This window comes from Loa loa (genome assembly GCF_000183805.2).
Source record: "Loa loa unplaced genomic scaffold supercont3.62, whole genome shotgun sequence".
NCBI lineage: Eukaryota > Metazoa > Nematoda > Chromadorea > Rhabditida > Onchocercidae > Loa > Loa loa.
This window is the reverse complement of record NW_018108242.1, coordinates 126,994-146,949: the sequence shown is the minus strand read 5'-3', so window position 1 is coordinate 146,949 and position 19,956 is coordinate 126,994. Positions and strand designations below refer to the sequence as shown.

Here is a 19,956-nt window from a genome sequence, read left to right as displayed (position 1 = left end):
TCGAATGCCTTTCTTTTCTCGGTTGAAACTTTAGTAATGCAGGGGTGGTAAAGTATACGTTATGGATATACAAGGCGAACATGCAGCTACAATTGCAAACGGTGATTGGACCTATGCCTTGGCTCTCGATCCATGTGCCGGTTTCGTCTTCTGGTCCGATAGTGGTTATAAAATAACTGGCGGTAAGTTGTCTTGATAACCGGTCTGATTTTGACAAACCATATGAATGAATGGGTGATCGAATTAGTTCAGCATTTTACTTTCTCCAAATCCTCCTTTCCACTCAATTCGGTTTCTTTAATCTTTAATCTTCTTTAATCTTTCTCCAAATCCTCCTTTCCACTCAATTCGGTTTCTTTAATCTTTAATCTTCATGAATTTTCTGAAATTCCATTGAAATTTTTTATTCCTTCTTTGATGATAATATCGAATGATCCTCCTCGACCTTCTTCTCCTGTTAGTTGGATTCATTATTTTCTTCTGTTGGCTTTCAAACCCAAACTCTGTAATTACTACAACTGATGTCATTAATGTAACAAAATGAAACAGTTTCACAATCTGCAAATTGCTTCATTGTTGTTAGTTCTTATGTAATGCTTAGAATGCTTTGAATTTTTTTTTGGAAATACGTATATGTTGATACAGGTATGTATGAGCCACGAATCGAACGTGCTAACATGGCAGGTGGCGATCGACATATAGTCTTAAAGGAGGGTGTAAGTTTACCTGCAGCGTTGGCCATTGACCTCCGAGAACAGCGACTGTATTGGGCTGATATCAACAAGTAATAATTAATACGCTAAACTAGAAAAGCTTGTTCAGTCGATATTAAAAATTGGCATTAATTTCAAAATTTGTAGGGTTTATTGATTGGATAAGTTGGATAGAGTTTCTAAACAGAAAGGTGGAAGAACAAATAAAAAGTGATGATAACATGTTACAGGCTTAACATTGAATCATCGGATTACGACGGCAAAAGCCGACGTACAGTTGGTGTTGGATATCGCGCTAAAAGTCTCGATATATGGGGTCAATGGTTGTATATGAGCGATCCGCTTGCCAATGGAATATTTCGCATGAATAAGGTAGTATTTGCTTGTCCCTCACTCACAAATTTTTCTTCTACTAGTTATGAATGATGGTTATCTTTTAAAGAACTCTGGTATCGATTATGAGAACGTAGTATCAGATCGACGGATCCCATCTACATTACGAGTAGTTGCTTCCGAAGCGGATACGCGAACTCGTAATCAGTTTTGCAGTACGTCCATATCGGGTCTATGCAAAAAGAACAATGGCGGCTGTGAGCAGGTAAAACGCAGTTTGTATACGTTTACTGTACGCCGGATTTGTTGCAACCGATACTGATAGCGAATTAATTAAACGAAACTATGATACCTATTTTGAAAAATCCTTCTCAACGTTTCATGTGTGATCGCACCACTACCGCGTCTTGCTTAAGGTGGCAAACAAAATTTGATGATATAAAGAAGACGGAGATATTTGTTTCAGCTTTGCCATATAATTGCATCGGATAGCGCAGTGACGGCTTCAAAGGTGCAATGCGCTTGCAATGATTCTTTTGAACTTGTTACTGAACCTGGGAAGGACATCGCTACTCAGTGTGTACCGCGAGAAGCTGTTCAAGTTAGTTGTGGCTGACGGATTCTAGGAAATTTTCTTGTTTCATCGCAACCATAGATTTATTATGGTATCAAGTTTACTCTTCAAATGAAGAAAGTCGTGTTTAGGTCCAGCAGAAAACGTACATCATTCTTGTATAGATACTATCCTTATTATAGTAATATCATTTGCTTCCATATAATATCGTATTTTTAAGACGTGTCAAGCACCATACAACTTCCAATGTGGTGATGGTTCTTGTATTGCACTTAGCGCGACATGTAACGGCAAGCAAGATTGCACAGATGGTTCGGATGAGCATTCAGCTTATTGCAGTAAGTTACATGATCTGTTTGAATTTCATATGTTTGCTCTCTACTTACAGTTCTTTTCTCATTCTTTCTATTGACAAACCTTCACTTGAAAAAGTACGTTTAGACACTCGGGTGTGTCCGGAACAGTATTTCCTGTGCTCCAATCGGCGTTGTATCGATGCTGATCGTCAATGCAATAATGTAGATGACTGTGGTGATAATTCAGATGAACTAGATTGCACCGCCACCTCATCTGCTTGTCCTTCTGGACATTTCGAATGCTCTAATGGGCACTGCATCAACAGTACCAAGGTATGCATGCAATATTTTTGAGATATTCTCAGGTCTTCTTGTTTGCATGAACGACGGTGTTCTTTCTGGACAGTTAGAATACACAATTGTATGACAGCATCGCATGTGCAGCTTACTTGGGACAAAAGCTGCCCTGGAAAATTGAATCAAATTGTCTTGTACTCGCTGCTGCTTTATATTTGAAATATTCGTTAAAAGAAAACCAAATTCTCATCTATGTGAATATTCCTTTATTAATATTTAGGTGTGTGATGGCCACAATGATTGTCATGACGAAAAAGTGTCTGATGAAAACAAGGAAACATGTCCAGATTTGCCTATTGATTGTCGTGGAGTACGAATACGTTGTCCAAATACGAACATTTGTATTCAGCCAGCGGATCTTTGTGATGGTTACGATGATTGTGGCGATAAAGCAGATGAAAATAAACTTTTCTGCATGAATCAGCCATGTGCTATGCATTAGTGCGTTCTCCTATTGATAAGAATATTTTGTTGTGGCTATAATACTTTCCTTTTTCATTTGATTTACACTGTACATTTCTCTCAGCACTTTTTAATAACATTGAGCTTAAACAAACCATACAGTAGTCTTTTTTCCTAACTTCTGATATCAAAATGTATAAATAACAGATTGATATGTTGACACTTTCTAGTCTTCAAAAAAGTTCTACGATGTTTCTAATTAGTAGGAAAAAAGTTTAGTATAATGCAAATTGTAGTGTTCGTTGTCCGAGCGGTCGGTGTATACCGGAGACATGGCAGTGTGACGGTGACAACGATTGCGGTGAGAGCGCTTGGGATGAAAATCACACGAATTGTACAGATTCTGCCGGAAGGCGCATTTGCCTGGGAGAGTATTTGTTCCAGGTATGAATCATCCGTTCAGGAAGATTTCAGTAGTTCAGTAGGTTGTGATGAATTTATACCATTCTCAGTTTATTTTTCAGTGCGGTAACGGGAAATGTATCAGTCGAGCATTCATTTGTGATGGCGAAGATGACTGTGGCGATGCGAGTGATGAAAGTATCATTCATAACTGTGGTGAGTCAATCGTGGTAAAAGTAGTAGTGATAAGGAAATTTGTTGCTAAATGATAGTTATTCCATTCAGGGAATCGTACTTGTACTGATCAGGAATTTCATTGCAAATCAAACGTTCATCTTACTCAACCGAAATACGAGTGTATACCGAAAGCATGGCTCTGTGATGGTGACGTTACCTGCGCAAATGGCGAGGATGAAAGCAAGGAATTATGCGGAGTGGAGAAAAAAGATTGTAACAAAGGAGAATTCAGGTTTGTTTCGATTAAAGACAGATATTCCGACTTTTTTCAATTTAGTGTTTTGACAGATGTTTAGAACAAGAAGGTTTAGTGTTTTGACAGATGTTTAGAACAAGAAGGTATGTATGTATTTATATCAGATGTGCCAACAAGCACTGTGTCCGTGCATCATGGGAATGTGATGGCGACAACGATTGTCTGGATGGCTCCGACGAGCACGCCAACTGTAGTAAGTATTATTACAATTCCTTTTTCATGTGTCATATTTTCTTTTCCACATTTTGATTAATGCTTTAAATTGTTTCATTATAGCTTACTCACAATGTCAACCTGAGTTCTGGCAATGTGCAAATAACAAATGCATCCCCAACTCATGGAAATGTGATGGAAATGATGATTGCGATGATGGTAGTGATGAGAAGGTAATGAGGCAATGAAACAGATATTCGTTATGAATGCATAAACTTACTTGTACTCTATTCAATGATGGCTCAATGCTAATCCGTTAGACAGTTCATTGTTAAATGAAAAGCATTTTCAGGAGTGCGCTAATAAGAGTGGTTCAGACTTGATGGCGAGTGGTTGTCCTGCTGGACAGTTCCGCTGCAGGAATGGGGAATGTATAGTGACAGCGAAAGTATGCGATCGAGTTTACGATTGTCTGGATAGATCCGATGAATCGTCAAAATGTTGTAAGTCATTTGATAAAAACTAAAACTAATGTTAGATAAAAATTGATCAATTAATGTGTGTTTTGTAGTTATTAACGAATGTATCGTTGCGGAAAAACCATTGTGCGAACAAAAATGCGTTGATTTGCCGATCGATTATCGTTGTGATTGTTTCGACGGGTTTGCCCTCGACATGGATGACAAAAAATCATGCCATGACATCGATGAATGTGAAAGTAAGTATTTATTAATCCATTATTCTCCCAAAATTTAACTAGTATTTGACGATCATTGATACATTTTGAAAGAGGCCAAACGTTCCTTCATTTCTTTATTGTGGCTGTGTCAATAACGATGAATAGAACGTTCTGCAAAGGTAAGTACAAATAACTCGAAAAAACTTTGTTTTTCGTTTATTTGACAGCTGATCTTTGTTTGTTATGTGACTCCATGCTAAACATATCATACAACTAATTAGTATCAGGTTTAGGAATTTCCACATCTTGCCTTCTCATTTTTTAAATAACTTTCTGTATAACCGAATGCTCTTTTTGCTCGTCTATTTCTCTTATCTGACGTTGATATGTTCAGCTGGGCTTGGGCGGTGCAGTCAAAAATGCGAAAACAAAGTTGGTAGTTATAAATGTTGGTGCGTTGATGGATATGCTATATTAAGTGATGATCGCACATGCAAACGAGTTAGTACGGTGCGTTTTTAAAAATTTTTCTGTTCTAGCCCAAAAAATATTCATGAAAAAAAGGGAGAAACAATAGAATGATCATCAGTTTGAGATAAAATTTCTGTCAGGATCCCGAACCATGGTTACTATTTGCAAATAAGCACTATGTACGGAAGCTCACGTTAGATGGAGAAAATTACGAGTTAGTAGCTCGGGGATTCGAAAATGTTATATCGATGGATATCGACATGAAAGAAGAAAAAGTGAGAGTTCTGGAACTGTTCTTTCTTTCCTTCAACTATTTAAATCACTAATCCTGTATTTTATGAAATCCATTGGAACATGTGGATTAAATTATCCAAGTGATTCATTTCTGGATTTAGTGTTTTTGATTGACTCTTATAACCATCTTGTTAATCGTTTATATCTTTCAGGATGATTCAAGATTATATTTTTGTTCATTCATTTCCAAAGTAATATTTCTATTACATTTTAGGTGTATCTTGTGGATTCCGGTAAACTTAGACTCTATAGAGTTGGTATGGAAGAGCTGGATCAACCGATTGACTCTTATGAGGTCGTTCTGAGGCATAATGTTTTTGGTACTGAAGGTCAGCCTTGCTTATATTTTGTTATCATTTCGGAACTCTTGAAAGGATGCGTATGCAAGTTAACATACATACATATACGGGTAAACAGGATTAGGAAGAGTGAAATGTTCATTTGGTTTTACATTAAAATAAAACGACAAAGAGAGTACATTACGTAGTAATGTAAGTGTGGCATAGTTAATTAAATATTTGTCCTGTTGGATTTCTTCATATCTATTGTATTCTCCAAATGTAGTTTTTTTTCGTTTTTTCCTGCAATATTGCTTTTGTTGGTACAAGAAATACAGACTTAATTTTCCGCTGTAGGCATTGCAATTGACTGGATTGGGCGCAAACTGTACATGTTGAACCGACAGGAACGTTCGCTGCGCGTTTGTGAATTGGATGGCCGTTATTGTAGAACACTTATTCGTGATCGTATAGCTCAACCGAAGGTTTGTTTGGTTGTTTTTTTTTTGTCTGTTTAAGGTTGCTGCTTATCCATACAGCTAATATACTTGGTTCATTTGCAGGCAATAGTAATACATCCTGAAAAAGGCTATCTATATTTTACGGAATGGAGTCTGCAAGCATACATTGGTCGAGTATCACTGGATGGCTCTCCACAGCTATCTGATCCAGTTGAAAAACTTGCTGAAAATGATCTTGGCTGGCCAAATGCCCTTGCTATTGATTTCTTTGCTGATAAGTAAGTGACCGTATTATCCATATGTATGTAAAAATTCAGGAAAAATCAAACTTGTAATAAAACAGTGGCAACGACATCATTATGCACCTTACAACTAAGGTGGGATGAATGACATGATGCTGTTGGATTGGCAGAGTTATAGCCATTTTAAAGCCAACTGTTCTTATTCATTTTTTTCACATGTCGATCATTATTTTTCGCAGCGATTTCTTACAGACTCTTTTGGGCGGATGCGCACTTAAATGAAATTGGCTTCATGGATTTGAATGGCGGGACCAGACATCATATCCCAGCAAAACGCACGTCTCACATTTCATCGATGACTGTATTCGATGATTATTTGTTCTGGTCAGATTGGAACTTACGCGAAATTATTAGAGCGGATAAGTGGACTGGCATGAACGAAACGGTACTCAAAGTGACGACACAATTACCAAGTGATATCAGGGTCATTTCGTTTACTCTTTTAATTTTCTTCAGATTATGCAAACTACGATAATTCGCGTTTTAATAATCAGCGAACATTCTTCAGGTCTGGATCTAACTTTATTTTGCCATATTTCAGGTTATTCACCCATTCCGACAACCAAAATATAAGAATCCATGCGGCGATGACAACGGCGGGTGTTCTCACTTATGTTTGTTATCTGCTTACGATCCTGGTTTTACATGTTCTTGCCCTGATCAGTTCGTTCTTCTTACTGATAATAAAACGTGTGAACCTCAGTGCACTGATCGACAGTTTGCGTGTGGTGGGGATGACGCGAAGTGTATTCCAAAACTTTGGTACTGTGACGGAGAGCCAGATTGCCGTGATGGCAGCGACGAACCTGGGAAAGATATTTGCGGTGCTTCTTTCTGTCGTTTCTGTCATTGAAGTTATCTTCATTCTCTTACGTTTTTGCAAAAGATTTTGCTTCAAGACCGGTTTTTTCTTGTCATTCATCGGTCTTTAAGGACCCAGAATTTGTGTCGTTGGCGAATTTCAATGCAACAATCACAACTGCACACGACCGTTCCAACTTTGTGATGGCAACGATGACTGCGGTGATGGTTCCGATGAGGTAGGTGGTCATTTTTGACTCTCATTATTCTATCCTCTTAAAGAACATGGAAGTCACGAGGTGGCAATTGCTTTCTCTCTTTTCTCTTTCCTTCTGTTTATAATAGATTCTTGTCCTGAAAACTAGACATAAAAAATGTTTTTCTAATCATATAAAATGTGACAGAATCGATTAGACAAATAATTTTAACTTTTAAATTGCTTTTCCAAACACAGGAACTATCTTCTACTAAGTTACTTTCTAACTTAAAACTTCTAGTGTCTCATAAGCTTTCAGGTAGAATGTGATAAACCGTGTGATCCGTGGATGTTCAAATGTGCGGCGACCGGTAAGTGCATTCCGAAAAGGTTCATTTGTGATGGAGACGATGACTGTGGCGATCGATCTGATGAAACAGATGTCATATGCAGTTCGTTCATTTCACTCATTCCGTGTTATCAATATAAAAGCTATAGAAACCCATGGGGTTACCGGTTGTATTGGTTAATTTCATGGAATCTAATGCAACCGCGGCATGCTTACTGTTGAAGATTTCCTGTTAACTTTAGTATATGCAAGGATAAGGCGTATCTTATGTGCAATGCTTATTGATACATCTCTTAATTTTGATGTCTTCTTTCAAGAAAATAAAGAGCGGAACTGCACTGCGGAAGAATTTCGTTGCTCTAATCACAAATGTATACCGAAGATGTGGAAGTGTGACAACGACGATGATTGCGGTGATGGTTCAGATGAGCCTCCAGAATGCACCAGTATTGAATGTCGCAAAGGGTGGACTCGATGTTCCACTTCTTATAGGTTCTTCTGTATTAACACAATTAACACAAAAAAGATTTAAATATGAATGCATGCTTTTTTTCGTATTTGAAATTGCTAGCGTTAAAATTTAGTTAGTTCTTAAAAGTGTTCAACTGGTCTTCATTAGTTTTGAGATTCTGTTGGGATTTAGGATTCCATATAAATAGCAGGATGCCTGACAGGATATCAACATTACGTTTATTAAGAGTTTGAATGTTATACCGTTCTTTGCAGATGCATACCGAATTGGGCGTTCTGTAATGGACAGGATGACTGCCGTGATAACTCAGATGAAATAATAGATCGTTGTCCGGCTTGTGATGATATTGGTGAATTCCGATGCGCTACATCTGGAAAATGTATCCCAAAGTTAGCATCATGTTAATTCTTTTGTGTGGAGTAAATAACAACAGTCAATAAATCAAATAAACCGGTCCTTCATATTTTTTCATGATGTACAATCTCTTTTTTCAGAAGATGGATGTGTGATAGCGAAAATGACTGTGGCGATGATTCCGACGAAACAGACGTTTCATGTGGGGGCACATCAAGACCCTGTTCAGAATCTGAATTTCGATGTAGTGATGGTCGTTGTATTCCTGGAAATAAGGTGGGATGGTAAATTCCCATAATTGTATCGTGCTTTCCAACTCATCACCGAGGAATGAATTATGAGGGAGGATAGGATAAACGAGGGGCGGGTTTTGGTTGTTTTTTCAAAACTATCAACGAAAATTTTAACTGTGCATTTCCGGAGCAGAATTAGAAATCATTAAATTACAGGTTTGCGATGGTACCGTACAGTGCGCTGATGGTATAGATGAATCGCAGTGCAAAATGCGTGAATGTAATGCAGGATTCATGAAGTGCGACGATGGTACTTGTATACCCGAACATCGTTGGTGTGATCGTCGACGCGATTGTCCAAATGCTTCTGATGAATCCCACTGCGAAAATCATGTGAGTTAAGAATTTTGTATGTAAGCGACACTTTCGTGGTATTTACATTTTAAATAAAGAACAAAAAAAAAAAAAATCGTCAATCCTTTGATCATTTGTCATTCATCTGTTTTAGCCAAACCGCCGTGAATGTAGTCCGTTTGAATTCGAATGCGGCAATTCAGTATGTATCCCGCGTAAATTCATTTGTGATGGCGATAACGACTGTGGTGATAATTCTGATGAAACAAATGAGCACTGCAAGAATGCAGTGTGTGATCCACCTCTTCGTTTCCGTTGTGCTCATTCCAGACTTTGTCTGAATATTTTGCAGGTTACAACTATTCCTTCCTTTGTACCATTTTTTTGGTAGTGATATACTTTTTTCCTTCTTCCATTGCAGTTATGTAACGGTATCGATGATTGTGGACCATTTGATCATTCAGATGAGCATCTGTCCATGTGCAGCTCATTCTCCGAGTATGGCGATTGCACCACCAATCAGTTCAAGTGCACTAATGGTAAATGCATCAATGCATCATTGGCTTGTGACCACAACGACGACTGTGGCGATGCTAGTGATGAAATTGGATGTGGTATGCAAAATTGATACATTTCAAAGCAAGATAACATATAACAGCACTCTGCATATGTGTATGTGATTATGATCAAAGGAGGCTTAATTAAAATAAACGGCGCTATCGTAGGTCGAGAGCTAGCTTTGTTTCATTTCTTCAAGTTTTCTAACTTTTCACTTTAGATGAAATGTTGCACTTGAGTATAATCGTCCGTATATTTATGTGCATAGAAAAATACCGTACACAGCATAGCTAAAATTTTTAGATTCTGGCTGCTAATCACGAGGTATTTATTTTTAATGGGAGATTATTACAGCGAAAAGAAGAGGAATTACGTGTGAAACAAATAATGAAAATGGGAATTGTAAGCATTTGTGTACAGATGTTACGAATGGTTACTACTGTCATTGTCGAGATGGATTTCAACCGAATCCGGATGATCCCTATGACTGCATTGATATTGATGAATGTACGGGGAATAATACCTGTACTCAGGTAATGGTTATTCTTGAATTTATTAAAATAATTGCACTGAATGATATTCATCTTAGATATCTGAAAACGTAAGACAGAATAGATTGGCTGGATTTGTTCTTCTGAAAAAAATTTATTTTTAGAGCTGTCTGAATACCAAAGGATCATATCTTTGTCGATGTCTCGAGGACTTCGAAAACAATGTAGTTGTAGGAGCAATGACTGGCAAGGATTGCCGTGCCAAGGTTTATTTCATTATATTTTCTCTTAGGAAGAAACCAATCGATTATTATTGATTGAATGGTAAGTGTTTGCGGTTTGACATACTTTTAAAATTTGTAGGGCGATCCACCGCTAATAATGGTAGCCGCAGATGGTGAAGTAGTGCAATTGAATCTTGCACATGCAGGTGAAACGATTCGTCATGCGGCGGGTGTGCTTGGTCAGAATGATATCATTGCACTGGACTTCGATCCACGCAGAGGACTAATGTTCTGGATTGATAGTCAGCAGCGCAAAGTTTACCGATCCGCACTGCCCAAAGGTACATCCGTTAAACTGGTTACATCTCATATTGCAGCAAATAGTGTTTCATTCAGGGATAATATTTTCAGTGGTGACAAAATAAATTTCATTTTTTTATTTCTAAATGTTATTGGTTCTTAATAGCTTATATTTCAGGCAATCAGTCGCATGCTGGCCAAGAGCTTAATATTAATTTCAAGGATTTGAAGTCTTCACCCTCCGCTCTTTCCATTGATTATCTTACAGGGTAATTTCTCCTTTTCATTTGACATTTATAGCTACTGCATTTTAATCGTTCCATTTTATGAAAATGTTTCCTTCAAAACAAATAGTATTGCTGCCTGTAGATTAATTACTGCATGTGCTAAGAATCAAAAAATTTTGAAATTTTTGAGGTTGGGATTATATAATAATCAAATATTGCAGGAATATATATTTCGCAGCAATATCAGATGAGGAAGCTGCGGGATTCATAGCAAGGAAGAAAAGACAAGCGGAACAAGCAAGAAATAAAGGCGGTGGAGGTACAATCTATTTGGCGAAGTCGGATGGTCGTTATTTACGAACTTTGATTAAGGGACGGCTTCATATCCCAACTGCTGTTATCACATTACCACAGATCGGAAGAATATGTTTTGCGGATGCCGGATTTGATGCAAAAATTGAATGTGCTGATATGGATGGAAAACATCGTGACGTATGTTTTTAATTGAAATAATGTTTATCTTTAAAGGGAGGTGAATGAATGTAATTCTGGCTTTTGCAACTATACTATAAGGAAACAGTTGCTTAAATAAATAAATCTGTGCTAGCTGTAAGTATTTATCCCCAAATGAAACCGTGAAATTATGTTCGTTGCTTTAACTGGATCTACCATTTTAATCAATGCACTTTTCTAGGTTATTATAAAAGACCTGATTTATTCGCCGACTTCATTGACTGTTGATGAAGGTAAAGACAATCGAATATACTGGGCAGATCCGAAGTATCGCAAAGTGGAATCAGTCTTACCAGATGGTTAATAATTTTATACTGTGCAATTGAAGAAGATTAATTATAAGGAATATTGGTCCTTTCAATGTCCTATTCTATTGTTGGATGGGTATATTCATGATTAAATTATAGGTACGAGACGAACAACAGTCATAGTGAATAATCGGATGCCATGGGCAATAGATGTATTCGAGAACAATCTCTATTGGGCTTCCAAAGAAAGCCAAGATTTATTTGTACAGGTTGTTTGTGCTGACCATTCCCTCATAATATCAAAAATGACAATAAATAGATCATGAAGAAACCGGTATAATTGCAGGATAAGTTTGGTCGTGGTCGCGTCAGCGTGTTAGCTTCCAGTATTCCAAATGCACACAGTATTCGCATACATCAGCGCTTTGCCCGTGACACGTCACGTGCTGTGTCAACATGCTCGCGCGCTGCATGCAGTCATTTGTGTGCTGAACTGCCTCTAAATACATATACATGCTTATGTCCTGATGAATCGCCACAGCTTGAGGTCAATTGAACTATATATCATAAAGAAACGAAAGATATTTTCAAATGCATCGATAAGGGTGCAATTGAGGCGAATTTGTCGAGAGAAGGTCATATGTCAACAGTAAAAGTTAAACAGAGTCTTGGAAATCAAATTTGGATAATTTTTAATCCTTTGTGCAAACATTAGTAGCTTAAAATAGTTGAAATTCCTGGTATAGAGAAGAAAATCTTTATGTGAATGATACCATATGTTATTGGGGCTCCGAGAACGATCTAGTTAGTCAATTAACACCTGGTCTTCACCTTGCTACTGCAGCGAGATGCGAAGAACACCATCCTCTTAGGTGACTGCTGACTTTTTTTTCTTTTTTTAAATGGAGATGGCTAAGCTATCAATGACTTAGAATGCGTTAATGAATAAATTAAGAGATTCGATGAAGTTAATGCTAATATGTCTCTTGCATTTCAGACTAATATCAAAAATGTCTTTTTTTTTATTATTTCGAAATAATTTGTATTTTATCACGAAACGCTAGCAGCAATAGATACTTCTTGTTTTGTGGAGTTTTGGAAAGTGTAAATATTAATTTCGGACAGCTGCTTTGACCATCTGAAGAAGTTCATCTCTTTGTTCATTAAAATTCTACTGATAATATATAAGTGTTGTTTTTAGGACGGTTCATGTGCCGGTACTAGAGTGGATGAGCTGCCGATTCCAAAGCAGTGTGAATGTCAGAACGGTGGTATATGCCAGTTGGATGGTTATTGTGATTGCGGTGACTTCGAAGGAGAACAATGTCAGAAAGGTTCAACTGTATCCCGACAGGTTTGTCTGCTTTTACCTTTCAGGAAGGAAAGTCATTCCGTAACTTTAATCACCTAATTGCATTATTTAAATGAGAAATGGTAGTAGTGCAGTGTAGTATGAACGACGATTTTATCAATGTCGGTATTGATTTTAATTTGCTTTCTGATAATGACTAGTGAAACGGAAATGTTGTTGGATTAAAAGACTTTATTTCTCTATACACTGCAGCAATGACACACCGGTAATGTTCTAGAAATGATGGCTTAAGGATCGCTCAGTTTTGAGATTAATTTAACGAAATGTATAACAGCCGAGCACGAAGAAAATCTTCTTGAATTAATTAATGATTGCAACAAAAATATGATTTGTTCAATTTCCAGTTAATTGGTCGGTTTGGTTCGAATGCTCTGTTGGCAGCACTATTGTTCATTTCTTTGCTAGCCTGTGTTGCACTGATGGTTCTGGTGGGAACGAACCTTTATAGGAAGCGTTTGTTGCTATTCAAAAAAAATGAAGCCGCTGATGGAGCTGTTTCATTTCACGGAAATATCATCTCATTTAGCAATCCTGTTCTGGATCCCAAACCCGTAAGTTTAGATTTTTTTTTTTCAGCAGAGGCGCATTTACTTATTTTTTGTTGTAGAGCGATACAACACCAGTGGAATATGGTATGGTACAACTGCAAGCCGGGACTGTAGCTTCATCGACAACATTCTCAAATCCAGTGTACGAGATGGAAGAATCATCCGACGCTCAGTCGATGGGGTCCTCTCCCTTAGTAGCGTCACTTACTGAAACATCAACGCTGCATGGCAACGCTGCATCGCAGGCACACTCTTTTGCGTCCGTTGATATGAAACCTGAACTTTCTTCTTCTGTTATTGGTGACTTTTTTAAATGTTCATTTTGTTAACTTTTGTTTCACAATAATCAAAATGTTTCATCTTTTTTCTTTTTTCTTATTTCAATTAAACTTATCATTCCAGAAAAAGTACACATGTGTAGTTCGGATTTGTAGTACATAAAGCTGATAAGAACAGTAAGGTTAAGTTGCTATCACGTTACAACTTTGCCGTTGTTTCAGCACCTCATTCAGATCTTAGGCCAAATGCACCAATACCGCCCAGGAGAATGTTGAAGGAAGGGAATGATAAAATGATGGTTGCAAACAGTAACGATGAGGTCACCGATGTGTAGTTCGTTCACTCCTACTGTGATATTCACATTTCATGTCACTCTGTATAATATTTGCTCGTTTTCTCCTTCCTATTATCTCCTCTTCTCGTTCCATTTCTCTCATTTATGCGTTGTAACTATCATTGTTCGTAATGTCTTTCGTTACGGAGATTGAGCCGTTCTTTTTTTCCGATATCTTTGGTGTTTTTCTTTTGCTACACATGCACCTACTCGGGTGCTTTTTGAGAATTGACCGGTGAAAGTTTGACTGTCGTTTTGCATGACACTGTTTCCATGAAACAAAATATCCCCAATTCGAAGCCTTCCGGTTCTCTCTTATTTGAGACGATTGTTAAGGAAACGAGTTTTAGAGAAAAGCTGTTCCAGAATAAAATGAATTTATCCTTTCATCATGGGCGCTCTGCATTATTCCGAATAATTCAACCATCAGAACTGGAGATATTTTGATGGATGTGTTGATCATTGCTTAGACAATGATGATGTATCATTAGCACAATGATTAATATTCATATTGCAGTGACTGGTTTGATTATCATACATTTGTTTTACAATTTTTGGATTTTCCGGGAAATGAATAACAAGAATTCCTAGAAGCTATCCGGTTTGTCTATAGAATCGCCTTATTTGCTGTACGTAAATATTTACTGTTCTTTCCCCTTAATGTTTCTGTTGTCATATTGTGCTCACCTTCAGTTATTTATTATGTCATGTTGGTAAAATTACGTAAATAATTGCGTAGAGCAGGCTTATAATTCGCTGATTCCGAAAGGAATCCTAAAATCCTAAAAATAGTATGCGGATAAGGCGTGTCATCTAACGAATAATGTAGTGGGGCGGTGGAGGATAATTGATGATAAGGGACTTGACCACCAAGACTACTGAAGTTAAATTCTCAATCCCATCCCAACGGTAATAGCTGAATCGGATGGTAGTGAATAGCTTACTGTAAGCTATGTTGTGACAAGATAATTTATACCTAAACATTAGCACTGAGACAGCACGATTTAATTTGACTGGAGGTATCTTAGATGGAATAATAAACTACGTAAAGTATATAACAGACGTAAGCACTAACGTTAAAAGTATCAATGTTTCAAGATTACCTTCAGACTTCACTTCAACAGAACTATAGGTATTAGATGGAACACGGTGGGAAGGATTTGACAACCATTTCACTTTCCGTCGTTTTTTCTGATCATTTACTCTTTGAAAATGTTCGGCCTTGAAGTGCCGAGAGTGATATGACCTCGATTTACTGCTCGTATTTCTTCGACCCTTGCCCGCAGTTGTGCTCATTTCTAATTTTTCCTTTACTCACCATTTAAATTTATTTTTGTACAAAACATTTTTTTACATATGAAGCAGGTTCATAATTTGCCGATTCCATGAAGAATCCCATAGTTATAACAGTCTGTGTGGATGACATGTGCGCACTTATCCCATTCTGTTTCAAAGAGATTGCTCTGTAGTCTGCGGATATCGGGAAAACTGAAGTACTTTTATAATATAGAAGTGTGTCAATTTTGTTAAGATGATGGATGTCAACTCATGTTGTAAAGACAGTGTAAACTAACCAATGTTGCATAAAACTCTATGTGCAGTTATCTGAACGTTGTAAATGACTCTTGCTATATATTGGTCAAAGAGCTAATGGTGGTAAAATTCGAGCTATACAGGGGTCAGAAGCTACATGTTGTAAACAAACTCTCACTGTACAAATACGAGTTTCTTATTCAAAGAGTAGTTATTCACTCAGTTCAATCATTCACTCCAATAGATGTATGCTTCGATTCGTTGTACGTTAAGAATATTCCCGCGTCAATTAATAAAGCTACTATTGTCACAGCTGTTCAATGTAATAATCAACAAAAAAGGACTTCATTGCCGAAGAAAACAAAATTTGACAACGGAAATCGTTTTACAAAAAATAGCACCACATCATATACTGTATACGCATTCAGGCGATCCTTAATAGTATCGTATTGGGCACGATATTGTTAAACAGCTGAGTCTGAAACTATAGTTGTTCCGTATATAGCAAGTTGTTAAAATTGTGTTTATGGAGAGGAACTACTGTTGGGTTTTCTAATCGTTGTTTAAAGAGAAAACTTGTCTATGACGTGGAATTTTTCATATGCCTCATCGTAATCTTGTCGAAGGCAGATGGATCACCATCTCACTGCAATCTATCCAATTCCATTGGTTGAGCGATCGAATCTTCCTTCCTCTTTTTTCTTTTTATTACTTTGGAAATTGAATAAGGGTCGGTTGAACAACATGAATGAAAGAGAGCAGGTTAGAAAGGTTGGAATAAGAGGAATAAGGAATCCTCAAAAATGATTGAAAATTGTAAAATGGATAATTCCGTTATGTAAAGTGGTGTCAGAATGATAACAGTTGTTTTTGTGAAGGAGCATAGAAACTGACAATGTAAGAGAGATGTGATAGTAATTGCACTGCTCTATTTTCTTCTGTTGAAGGGGGAAAATGGGAAGGATTACTTCTAAAACGACATGAGAGTTTTTCGGAACACCTCTCGAGAAGGACGTAATGGGTCAGTCATTATGATGGCGACACATCGCTATGTCCATCTACGCAGTATATCTTCATAATTTGGTTTATTCCTGCGCGAGATCAGGAGCAGACCTGAGACACTGCGGAGAGGCTGTCCAACAGATCTCAATACGCAAACAATTTTTTATTTATCTTTCATCCATCCAAACGTCAACTTCTTTTCTCACAGTACATGACGTCTTTTTCGCAGTATATTTCTAATTTTCACCGATGTCTCAGTTAAATAGCACTAATCCTTTTTCTTTTTTATTGCTAAAATCAGATGTTATCAAATGATTGGCGTATCAGCCGATCACTAACTGTATCTTACCATGCTTCTCTTCGAAGTAAAGAAATGATAAGAGTGGTGTTTTTACCAAAACAAGATTTTAGTCGGGCTTTTTTATTAGGGCTGTTAGAGAAAGGGTTGAAGATTTAACTGGTGAAGGAGATAAAGGAAAGGAGAAAACCCATAAGATTAATTATGCATAGTTATAACAATCACACTATATCATATCACATTATCTGCTGGTCTGATTCATTTTCATCCATGATTAGGCTTTTTTTAACTAATGCATCAGCAATAGGCTATGATTGTAATAGTTTTATGTTAATAGTTCTATTAATGCAGATGATAACTACAAGTGTACTAATTAATAATATTAATGTTGATAGCAGTTAAGCTGATAATTCATAACACTAATAATAGTAAGTACGGAACTACTGAACTCTTTCCATGAGTGAGGAAAGGGGCTGTGCGTAGCAAAGGAGCAGGAGAAGAATTTCTTTCAAATGAGTGATTAAAGAGAAGAAAAACCGGTTAAAGACATTGACCGACTACACGTTGCGGTAAGCAATATACTTTTGCTATCACAAAGGTCTTTGCCGGAAAGGTTATCCAATTCTTATCCTTACTTCTCTTTATGCACATAAGTGACGATCATTTGTTATTTCTTGAAATTTTTTATCAGTTTGATTTTCTATCAAACATGTATTTGTGATACCCAATAATTACTGGCTTATTAAGGAATTTAGAAAGAGTGTGTAGCTCTTGACAAAAAACGTTATCGCACCTTTATAAACAGAGATTCCTGAAGAATTAAGTACCTCCAGATGAATCTCTTTATCGATAAGGGAAGTTAAGCACAGTGTTGTAAGTTTTAACTCGCACTTCCCTAAGCACTTTTTCACAAAATATATGCCACAGTACTGACAAATGCTAAACTCTGTGGGTTGCTAAACTCTAAAATCAAATCAAACCTTAGTGAAAAGCATTTTTTGAATTATCCTAATTATTACCTGAGGCATACGATTTTTGAAAATGCGTCAGAGAATCCCAGTTGTATAGTTGCAACTTCTCTCGCTCAGTATGAAGGAAGCCTTCCAATAAAATGGGTTGAAAACATGTGATTAAGTTTTCCAGTTAATTTACTTTGAGGCATACTTCAGCCACACATTCAATAAAATATCAACTGAAGTGACATGATTAAAATGATTATTGATTCGAGAATGCTATTATGAGACCAAGTAATGGCTCCATGTCTCCTTCCAACAGAAATTATAGCCTCTCTCTGATGCAAATTTTGTCCAAATATTAATTTGAAAGTCAATCGGTGAAAAGATCAATAGTTACGGGACGAAATAAAATCTTCACTTTTGGTAATGAATAAAGTAGCATTAATACCTTTGTCTAAGCTGTTATTTATACCAGACGTACAATAATGTAACAAATGTGCGCTCACTGATAATAAGAATTTCATTGACAGGAAAAGTAGTGCAGACAGAAGAACCTTTTGATCGTTATTATTTTTCATCTTTTTGCATAAATCTTTAAGTAAGTTAATGCATTCTCTGAAAGATGGTGAAACGAAGAAAATGAAAGTTTACTGAAAAAGAGACGTTTGGTTCCTTCAAAAATCTGAAATACTCTTCATATGGAAAATTTCAATAGAGGCTTTTTTCATCACTCCCCATAAAACAAAATGCTTCACGAAACATTTCATTATGCGTTAAAATTCAATGAATTTACAGAAAATCTCATAATTTGCAACCTAATTGGACCAACTGGGAAGGAAACAAGAACATATTTTTAATATAAATTGAAAATTTGTTTCTAATGAGTTCAGTTATTAAATACTTTGAAATTAGTAGAGATATGCTTCGACATCTTTTTGCAGTAAATCAAAAAATAAGTCCTAGTTCTTTTTAAGTCGGAAAAGAAATTCAAAAAATATTTGAATATTTGGACGCTGTGTCGTTTTATTTCTAAATCATCTTTGTTGATGATCTTTGTTTGTAAACATTTGTTTTGAAATAAATTGTTCATTAATCGTGCGACATTGAACATATGTCTCTTGTTACTTTTGGAGGAAAAAAACAGTGCAAACAATTGTACGATTATCTCAAATAATATTGCCAGAATAGGGATAGAAATTGTTAAATTTCCTCACCATATTGATTGAATCTTACTTTGGGGATTTGTTATCGTCTTTACTCGAAGAGCAATATGAGGAAATGGAATTCATCAGCGTTCCAAACATCTTTCTACACTGCTTAAATATAATTTAACATATATCATCTCCATAGTCCATAATGGATACAAATTAGAAGTCAGATTTATGTTCCGTTGTAATTTATTTATAATTCTAATCAATCTCAAATGATAACGTAGGATGACATGACAATGTCACTGAACACAGATATCTGTAAAAAAAAAATCAAAAGTTAATATTCATTTTGGAATAGAGGAAAAGGAAATATTAAGCTAAATTGAAATTTCCATAGTCGAATGAAAAACGGTTTTTTTTTTTTTTTTTAAACTTACCGTACAATCTGTGAATTCCTTTTTTACTGAGAGAATTAGAAAATGAATTTTGGGTCAAAAATGTTTACATTCTTTGCATGCATAAGATTTAATTTTTCATTTAAGAGAAGATCGACAGGATTTTCTAGATGAATGTACAAAATAGGAGATGAGAAGAAGAACAAGGCGTTTGTCCATCTTTTAAAAATTAAGACTTTAACTTCCTGATTCTTTATAGTATAACAAAGTTTTATTATATTCCTAGAACATCTATCATATAATTAAACACATTCACCCAAGAGGGATTGTGCATAAATGGTGGCACACTAACATGGAGAAGTAGATAAAAACGGATTTTAGTAAAGACAACGAAATAAACGATCACTGAAGAAGAACGCAATTTACTATTCAAGTTCAATGAATAACATGATTAATAATACTGCAGTTCAGTGTTTCATTGCCTCTTTTCAACTGCAGACAATAAATTACCCTGAAGGAAGATTTTCTCCAGCAAATTACCACTATTCTTCCTCTTTCGT

General features: G+C 36.4%; 1 protein-coding gene across 1 annotated transcript in view; it reads left to right on the top strand.

Annotated features, from left to right (window-relative positions):
* LOAG_17329 (CBR-LRP-1 protein) overlaps positions 1-14,385 on the top strand; it is a gene marked incomplete at its 5' end in the record, with an annotated part of 33,261 nt that extends 18,876 nt beyond the window's left edge. Inside the window, 42 exons of the mRNA XM_020449987.1 lie at positions 43-182; positions 646-784; positions 944-1,085; positions 1,156-1,311; positions 1,513-1,647; positions 1,841-1,958; positions 2,062-2,249; positions 2,494-2,714; positions 2,972-3,119; positions 3,200-3,293; positions 3,363-3,546; positions 3,675-3,763; positions 3,847-3,956; positions 4,076-4,226; positions 4,295-4,441; positions 4,797-4,912; positions 5,014-5,148; positions 5,382-5,496; positions 5,803-5,930; positions 6,009-6,184; positions 6,401-6,632; positions 6,750-7,032; positions 7,142-7,248; positions 7,525-7,657; positions 7,872-8,046; positions 8,281-8,415; positions 8,521-8,656; positions 8,830-9,006; positions 9,122-9,319; positions 9,389-9,581; positions 9,880-10,058; positions 10,181-10,282; positions 10,380-10,581; positions 10,719-10,809; positions 10,989-11,259; positions 11,462-11,579; positions 11,688-11,797; positions 11,875-12,075; positions 12,730-12,882; positions 13,245-13,451; positions 13,508-13,748; positions 13,949-14,385. Of these exons, the coding sequence (XP_020306402.1) occupies positions 43-182; positions 646-784; positions 944-1,085; positions 1,156-1,311; positions 1,513-1,647; positions 1,841-1,958; positions 2,062-2,249; positions 2,494-2,714; positions 2,972-3,119; positions 3,200-3,293; positions 3,363-3,546; positions 3,675-3,763; positions 3,847-3,956; positions 4,076-4,226; positions 4,295-4,441; positions 4,797-4,912; positions 5,014-5,148; positions 5,382-5,496; positions 5,803-5,930; positions 6,009-6,184; positions 6,401-6,632; positions 6,750-7,032; positions 7,142-7,248; positions 7,525-7,657; positions 7,872-8,046; positions 8,281-8,415; positions 8,521-8,656; positions 8,830-9,006; positions 9,122-9,319; positions 9,389-9,581; positions 9,880-10,058; positions 10,181-10,282; positions 10,380-10,581; positions 10,719-10,809; positions 10,989-11,259; positions 11,462-11,579; positions 11,688-11,797; positions 11,875-12,075; positions 12,730-12,882; positions 13,245-13,451; positions 13,508-13,748; positions 13,949-14,061 (6,589 nt within the window). The 3' untranslated portion in view covers positions 14,062-14,385. The remainder of the gene's footprint in view (positions 1-42; positions 183-645; positions 785-943; positions 1,086-1,155; positions 1,312-1,512; positions 1,648-1,840; positions 1,959-2,061; positions 2,250-2,493; positions 2,715-2,971; positions 3,120-3,199; positions 3,294-3,362; positions 3,547-3,674; positions 3,764-3,846; positions 3,957-4,075; positions 4,227-4,294; positions 4,442-4,796; positions 4,913-5,013; positions 5,149-5,381; positions 5,497-5,802; positions 5,931-6,008; positions 6,185-6,400; positions 6,633-6,749; positions 7,033-7,141; positions 7,249-7,524; positions 7,658-7,871; positions 8,047-8,280; positions 8,416-8,520; positions 8,657-8,829; positions 9,007-9,121; positions 9,320-9,388; positions 9,582-9,879; positions 10,059-10,180; positions 10,283-10,379; positions 10,582-10,718; positions 10,810-10,988; positions 11,260-11,461; positions 11,580-11,687; positions 11,798-11,874; positions 12,076-12,729; positions 12,883-13,244; positions 13,452-13,507; positions 13,749-13,948) is intronic.
* Positions 14,386-19,956: the final 5,571 nt, after the last annotated feature.